The sequence below is a fragment of the Octodon degus genome, unplaced genomic scaffold, assembly GCF_000260255.1.
Source record: "Octodon degus isolate 3935 unplaced genomic scaffold, OctDeg1.0 scaffold00019, whole genome shotgun sequence".
In the NCBI taxonomy this organism is placed as follows: Eukaryota; Metazoa; Chordata; class Mammalia; order Rodentia; family Octodontidae; genus Octodon; species Octodon degus.
Window position 1 is genome coordinate 6,318,704 of NW_004524595.1, and position 7,756 is coordinate 6,326,459.

The following is a 7,756-nucleotide window of genomic DNA, read 5'->3' on the forward strand; positions in this document are numbered from 1 at the left end:
GCACAGCTGCAAAATGGGACATGGAGAGTCGTCTTATCTCCCCTGGTTTTCATCTGTCAAGAGGGTCAGTGAGGACCCCACAGTTGGGTTCAGCCCACTTCCATGCTTGAAGCAGATCCATGAGAAGGTGACGTCTCCCTGGCACTGTTCCCTGGGCTCCTGCGTGGCTTCCGCTCCCTCACTGGAAAGCCTCTGCCTGGTTCTACTCTTCTGACTTTGTTGTTCATTGCTCAGTTCATTCTGCCTGTGTCCCTACTTGACGTTGACAAGCGGAACTGAGAATTAATAATGACCACAGCTGCCTTATATTGAGCCCTCTCCATGTTCCTAACTAAAGGCTTGTGTTGTTTAATATCAGCAATTTTGAATGGTAGGGTGACATTTCAGGGGCCCAAAGACAGGAAGTCACTTTGGAAGGTGACAGAACTCAGGAGGTAGAGCCAGCAGGCAAACCCAGGTCTATCTCACTCCAAACCTTGTGCTCTCATTTTCCAAAATGGAAATAACTTTATTTGCTTTCTTCTTTTCTTATTTGTTTGCATTATACTCATCAAATTGCCAGAAGTAAAAATATTGTGAGTTGTGCAGGACGTAGCGCATTGGAAACTTTCGGAGGTGCAACCACTTGGAAAGCAGGTTAGCAGTATCCAGTATGGTTGTAAATGTACCTACCCCACAGTGCAGCAAATGCACGGCTGGCCATGGGCTTCAGGAGAATGTTGGATGTGAACACGGTGACACTGGTACAGAAATGTGCTAGCACCACTGTTTGTGGTGAGGGAGACTGAAACCAGAGAGCACTGAGCTGCATCTCCAGCCCCTTTTAAAACAGACCTTTAGGGGGCTGGTGAGATGGCTCAGTGGTCTAAAGCACTTACTTAGAACAAGCTTAGCAAAGCAAAGCATAGGGACCACAGTTCAGTCCCCCAGCACCACATGCCAGCCAGCCGCGCCCCCTGGTGGGCTGAGCTGGACACACACACACACACACACACACACACATAAATAAAATTTAAAAAATAAATAAAAATAAAACAGACCTTCAGTCAGGGTCTTGCTAGTTTCTCAGGCTGACCTCAAACTTGGGATCCTCTTGCCTCAGCCTCCCAAGTAGCTAGCACTATAGACCTGAGCCACCATTCCTAGCATAGCACTATATTTAATAGCAAACAAACCAACAAAAGTCAACTTAGGTACTCATCAGTAAGAGTGGGCACACACCCATATACACCCACTCACGTATAAAATGCCAGTTGAAACCTTAATATCCAATATTGTGATGTGGTAAGGCTAATAACTTAGAGCTACGTATGAAATAAATTTTGAGCTAAAAAACCTATAGTTCATACACCAAATGGTTTGAGATTTAGAAATAGGCATACAAATAGCATATATTGTTGATCAATATCCACATAAAAGTAAATGTAACCAAATGCATGGGATTGAGAAGCACCAGACTCAAAAGAATGATTAACTCTGGGGAAGCAAAGGAAATGAGGCTTAAAAGCTATTTATATTTTATTTCTTCAAAAAGATTTGACAGTAGTGCATGCCTGTAATCCCACCACTTGGCAGGCTGAGGCAAGAGGATCCAAATTGAAGACCAGCCTAGGCAACTTAGTGAGAACCTATCTTTTTGTCTTAAAATTAAATTTTAAGACAAAAAGGTGTTGGGGAAGTAGCCCAGTGGTGAAGGGATCCTGGGTTCAATCCCCAGTATTTAAAAAAAAAAAAAAAAAAAAGTGTAAGTACAGCAAAATCTTCAGATTGGTCAGCCAGGCATGGTGACACACCTGTAATCCCACACTTAGGAGTTAGAGGCAAGAGTATCATTGTGAGTTCAAGACCAGCCTGGGCTACAAAGTGAGCTCAAGGCTAGCCTGAACTGCATAGCAAGACCCTGTCTCAACTCAAAAAAAAAAAAGAAAGAAAGAAAAATGAAACAGACAAAGCTGGATGGTAGGCACACAGGTAAATATTGCTTCCTACACATCTCTAAATGTTTGAAATGATTTTTTTTTTTTCTTTTGTATTTTAGGGAAGGCCTACAGGGTATTCAGGGTCTCACTACTAGATCAGACTCCAGTGATCCGCCTGTTTATAGCCTCGTTAGAGCTGGCATTACAGGTGCGCCACCACGTCCAGTCTCAATTGCCACCTCAGCACGCCTCGGGGGCTGGGCCAGCAGGGCAGGCCCAGGGATTGAACCCCCAGACCCTGCGCCTGCTTGTAGGCACTTTAATCCACTAAGCTATTTGGCCAGCCCTTGTTTGAAATGATTTATGAGGTATAAAGTTATATGAATTCATTGTAAAAATCTTACATGTTGCAAAGGCATAAAGAAGGGGCTGGGTAGAGCAACAGAAGGGTGCTAGTCTGCCATAAGCAAGGCCCTGAGTTTAATCCTTAGCACAGCAAAAAAAAAAAAAGTGTGACAGACATAAAGAAAATAAAACAGTGTGGCAGCCTATGCCTGTAATCCCAACACGGAGGTTGAGGAAAGACTCTCATGAGTTCAAGGCCAGCCTGTACTACATAGCAAGACCCTGTCTGAAAACAAACTTTTTTTTTTTTTTTTTGGAGGGGGGGAAGAACCAGGGATTGAACTCAGGCCCTAGTACTTGCCAGGGAAGCCCTTATTCTACTGAGCTATCTCCCTGGCCCAATAATTTTTGACATGTTACTGAATATTCAGAATTTTTCCTAAGCAAATGTTTCCTTAAGAGCAAAACAAGCCATGGGTAGTGACACATGCCTATAATCCAAAACTCAGGAGGCTGAAGCAGGAGGATCATCATGAGTTCAAGATTAATTTGGGCTACATAGTGATTTCAAAGCCAGCCTGAACTACATGAGACCATGTCTCAAAAAATAAATAAATAAATAAATAAATAAATAAATAAAACAGAAAAAGCAAGAAGAGGAAAGAGGAAGTAAAAAGCATTGATGTGATATGGGCCGGGGAGATGGCTCAGTGGAATATGCGCTTCCCTGGCAAGCGCAAGGGCCTGAGTTCAATCCTTGGCTCTGCAAAAAAACCCAAAAAAACAAGATGTGATATGTAGGGCCGGCCACATAGCTCAGCGGATTAAAACGCCTGCTTAGACAGATGCAGGGACCGGGTTCGATCCCCAGGCATGCCCTGCCCGTCCTGCCCCCTGGGAACACACTGCGCTGGCAATTGAGACTGGGTGTGGTGGTCCGCACCTGTAATCCCAGTGCTTGGGAGGCTGCAAACAGGAAGATCACTATGAGTCCCGAACTGTGTAGTGAGACCCTGTAGACCCTGTACAAAACACATTTTTTTAAAAAAGAAAGAAAATTAAAAGATGTGATATGTGCATGTGAAAAAGAATATAACCTGATCAAATGGAAGGAATTACTTACATGAGAAGGACAGGAGAGGGAGTGGGGAAGAGATATATATAGATATCTATGTATGTAAGCAGGAGGGTTTGGATAATTGTACTGAGTTTCTGCTGATAGATGGAACAGAGTAGTTAATGCTTAATTTGTCTTTTTTCATTTTTTTCTCTTAATTTCTTATAACTTTTTCTTTTTCAAATTTTGTACGCATGTATCTGGTACTAGGAATACCTAATTTGAAGATAACACTATACAAACAACAGATACTGTCAAATTCATATTCATTTGTTTAGTGAAATTCTGTATCAGTTGTGATTTTTTTATTACTATCTTGTATTCTCCTTAAAAAATAAAAATAATGGGCTGGGGAAGTAGCTCAAGGGCATAAGTGTCTGCCTGGCAAGCCCAAGGTCCTGAGTTCAATCCCCAGTGCCACAAAAAAAATGAATAAATAAAAAATAAAAATAAAACCACGGGAAAAACAAGATGAGGAAGGGGGAAGTAAAATACATTAAGATGTGATATATATGGGCCTGGGATATAGCTCAGCGGCATAAGTGTCTGCCTGGTAAGCACAAGATTCCAAGTTTGATCCCCAGAACCACAAAAAAAAAAAAAAAAAAGATGTGATATGTGTATGTACCAATTCCCCAAGAAGAAATGTATTCATAAAAGGATTTCAAATTAAAAATTATAAATTTTTAAAATTAAAAAATAAAATGAACATTATAGAATTGAATGAAACAAAAAGCTGGGCATGGCAGTGTATGTCTGTGGTACCAGAACTAGGGAGGCTGAGACAGGAAGATCCCAAGTTTGAAGGTACCCTGTGCTATCTAGTGAGTTTAAAGCTGGCCTGGAGACGCTGTCTCTAACAAAACCAAGAAAGAACAAAACAGAATGCCATCCCTTTATTTAACATCATGGAAACCTTTTTATGTCTACATCAAGCCATACACAACTTTTCATGGACACATATTCCTTCAAATGACTGAATAATAATTTAACTGGAAGGGCTGGCCTGATAGCTCAGCGGACTAAAGTGCCTGCTTCAGCAGAATCAGTGGCTGGGATTCGAGCTGAAATGGCGATTGACACTGGGCACTGTGGCTTACGCCTATAATCCCAGCACTTGGGAGGCTGAAAATGGGAGAATCACTACAAATTCAATCTACGTAGTAAGACCGTGAACACCCTGTAGACCCTGCCCTAAATACAGAAAAATAATAATAATAATTTAACTGGTCCCTGTTAATGGACATTTAGTTTTTCTTTTTTCTTTTAATGTGTTTGGTACAGGGTCTCACTATGTAGATCCCACTCATAGTGATTCTCCTGTTTTTAACCTCCCAAGCACTGAGATTACGGGCATGTGCCACCACACCCAGTCTCAATCATTGTCTCCCCAGGGGTGGGGCTAGCACAGCAAGCCAAGGATTGAACCTCAGCCCCTGCATCTGCCTAAGCAGGCACTTTAATCCACTGAGCTATCTGGCCAGCCTTAATCAATTCTTTCTACTGTGGAAAAACAATTAGAACAAAAGTGAAGACGTGTACCTTCTTCTGTTATACTACTTTCAGTTGTCAGTTTGTATTAGAACAAGGAGAAGAAAATTCCGGAACTTGCCATCTGCAGGGGCTCCTGACTGTCTAGGTGATACTTGGTTCCTGTCCTTTGTGTCAGAAAGGAAGCTGTTCTCATATCCCCTCTCCCCTACAGGAATAACAGCCAAATGAAGAAGCGGCCAACATCCGCAGTGGGCTACAAGAGGCCTATCAGCCAGTATGCTCGGGTTGCCATAGCAATGGGGTCCCACCCCAGATACAGGGTAAGAGTCTGGGAAGTCAAAGTAGGAGGGGAGAAAAACCCAAGAGAGAGAGTGCATAAGCCTCTGCTTGCTCTAAATCCCCTGACACCCTTGCCAACATTCAAGAATGACTGAGTGGGGCCGGCAAGATAGCTCAGCGGACTAAAGTGCCTGCTTAGGCAGCTGCAGGGAGTTTGATCCCTGGCACCACATGCTACGCCAGACCCACCCCCAGGGTGAGCCCAGGGTGGGCTGAGCTGGCCACAGTCCCAGCATGGTGGCACACACCTATAATCCCAACACTGGGTAGGCTGAAAACAGGAGGATCACCATGAGTCTGAGCTGCGTAATAAGACCCTGTAACAACCAAATACATTTTTAAAAAATGACTGAGTGCCTAGAAGGTAGTGTCACTGAGGCCATTGCTCACATCTGATGTGTGATTGCGTCATAGGCTGAAAATGTCATGTTTTTGGAGTTGGACGTGTCCCCTCCAGCAATCTTTGAGATGGAATTTTCTCATGACCAAGAGCAAGACCCTCGTGCACTACACATGGAGAGGCTCATGCGGTTGGACAGCTTTCTGGAAAGACCATCCACATCTAAAGTCCGAAAATCCAGATCCTGGTCAGTACCACTGTGGTCAGAGGGAGCAGTGCATTTAGGCGGGGACCACATGGGCTACAAGAGTTTTCTGGCACCCCAAAGGGCTATGGAAGGAAGTAAAAACCTGACTTTTCTATGTCTTGCTTTTCCCTCCCCTCCCCTTCCCCTCACTGGCCCCAACTCTGCAGGTGCCAGAGTCCCCAGTGGCCTCCACCTTCCACCACACATGCCTCGATGGCCTGCGCGCCTCTGAACGCTGCGGCAGTGGTGGACCATGAGTGACAGCCTTCACAGTCAGGCTGCCCAGTGACACACTCCGGCGCGAGGCAGCCAGCCCTGGCTCATCTCATCCGCAGCTTGGTGGTGTGTGTTTGAATGTGTGTGCATGTGCGCGTGTGCGTGCGTGTGTAGGACGGGGTGCCCGCTCTTCTGCACCTCCTTTATTTAATCCATGTTATTTATTTGTGGAGCCAGTCGTTGCCTGGGAAGCCATCCGGGCCGCTGTGGTCACTGTGTAGCCTCCTTCTCTCTAGACTGGAAACCCCTAGTCAGACCTCCAGCGCCTCTGGCGTCAACCACCCCTAAAAGGAGGTGCCAGTGCCTGCGTGGCAGTGCAGCCGTTCACCTCCGCTGTGTCTTCTCCATCTCTGACCTGGGACGAGCGGCCCCTAAGCACTTTCTGGGATGAAGACTGCCGGGGTCTGCTGAGGATGAGAGACCTCCTGACAGTGCTGAGCCTGTGCTCCCGGTGGACAGGGCTCTGCTCTCCACTTCCTGGGACTCAGACAACCTCTTCCAGCCTCTCAGGCCCTCTTCCAAGGACTTCAATGACCTCACCTACACTGGCTTCCCCAGTTCAGCCTCCCACCCACCTTCCCAGCCTTGAATAGGAATCGTGAATCAGGTGGTTGATGCCATGCCAGGATCTACAGGAAATGGACCCAGAAGATGTGGATTGTCATCAAAGAAAGTCCCTCCTTTGGGTCTCTTCATTTCTGTCCCCTCTGCAAGCTTCCTTTGGTCCAGTCATCAAACCAACTGCCCACTTTTGAGATGTATCTTCTTCCTGCTGTGGCCATTTTTCCCTGCAGCTGCCAGATCTCAGGTCGTCACAGAAGGGATCAGTGCCATTCTACCCCTGCCTAAGCAAAGGTATCACAGTCTCCCTCTGCATTCAGCACAGGAAACGGAGACTCAGACAGAATCTTTGCCAGCTGTATCTGTTACCCCCATTTCCCCATCTTAGTTTTGGCACACTATTTTGTTGAAAACTGCCCCTTTCTTTACCACTGATGAAATTGGTCCCACTTTACCTTCCTTTGTGACAGCTCAAAATGTCTCCAGATATTGCAGGTGATAAGTAAATTACTTCCAAGAAAAAAAAAATTTGACTTATTTTTTACAAGGAGAACATTTTCATCTTTTAGTTTTTAAAATGCCTTTGCACATATGCAACCTCACAGAATTGCCTAAGATCACCTTATTTTAGAAGTTAAATCTGAGTTAAAATTATGAAATTCAGACAGGCATGGTAGCACACACCAGGAGAATTGGAAGTTTGAAGCCAACCTGGGCTATACAGAGAATTCCAGGCCAGCATGAGCTCCATAGTAAGATCCTATCTCAAAACAAAAATAAACAAAACAAAAAATTAAGTTCCATTCCACAAAGACACTAGATTCCTTCCATAATACTTTCCTAGTATGCTTCTTGGAAGTATATACCTGATCCTTTCTCTATCTTTTGAGTAGAGATCTTAGATCTACTCCAAAAATGTTGATAAATGCACAGATTTCTTACCGAAGATATCATAATGTCTGCTATAAACATTTAATAGTTTACTATTTAATTTTATGGTGGCTGAAAAAATAGGAAATTCTCTTAATACTAAGAATCATCGGATCAAATACCTTAATTATCTTTGCAGTGTAGGTTTTGGCAGAAGGGCGCAGACTAGTCACACATTAGGATCTCAG

The 7,756-nt window shown here is 44.3% G+C and overlaps 1 protein-coding gene across 2 annotated transcripts in view; it reads left to right on the forward strand.

Moving 5' to 3' along the window:
* The window catches only part of Kif3c (kinesin family member 3C), a 43,007-nt gene extending 35,649 nt beyond the window's left edge, over positions 1 to 7,358 (forward strand). For both annotated transcript variants that reach the window (XM_004627440.2, XM_023711003.1), the window contains 3 exons: positions 5,087 to 5,195; positions 5,629 to 5,801; positions 5,969 to 7,358. In XM_004627440.2, coding sequence (XP_004627497.1) covers positions 5,087 to 5,195; positions 5,629 to 5,801; positions 5,969 to 6,062 — 376 coding nt within the window. In that variant the 3' untranslated portion in view covers positions 6,063 to 7,358. The remainder of the gene's footprint in view (positions 1 to 5,086; positions 5,196 to 5,628; positions 5,802 to 5,968) is intronic.
* The last annotated feature ends 398 nt before the right edge of the window (positions 7,359 to 7,756 follow it).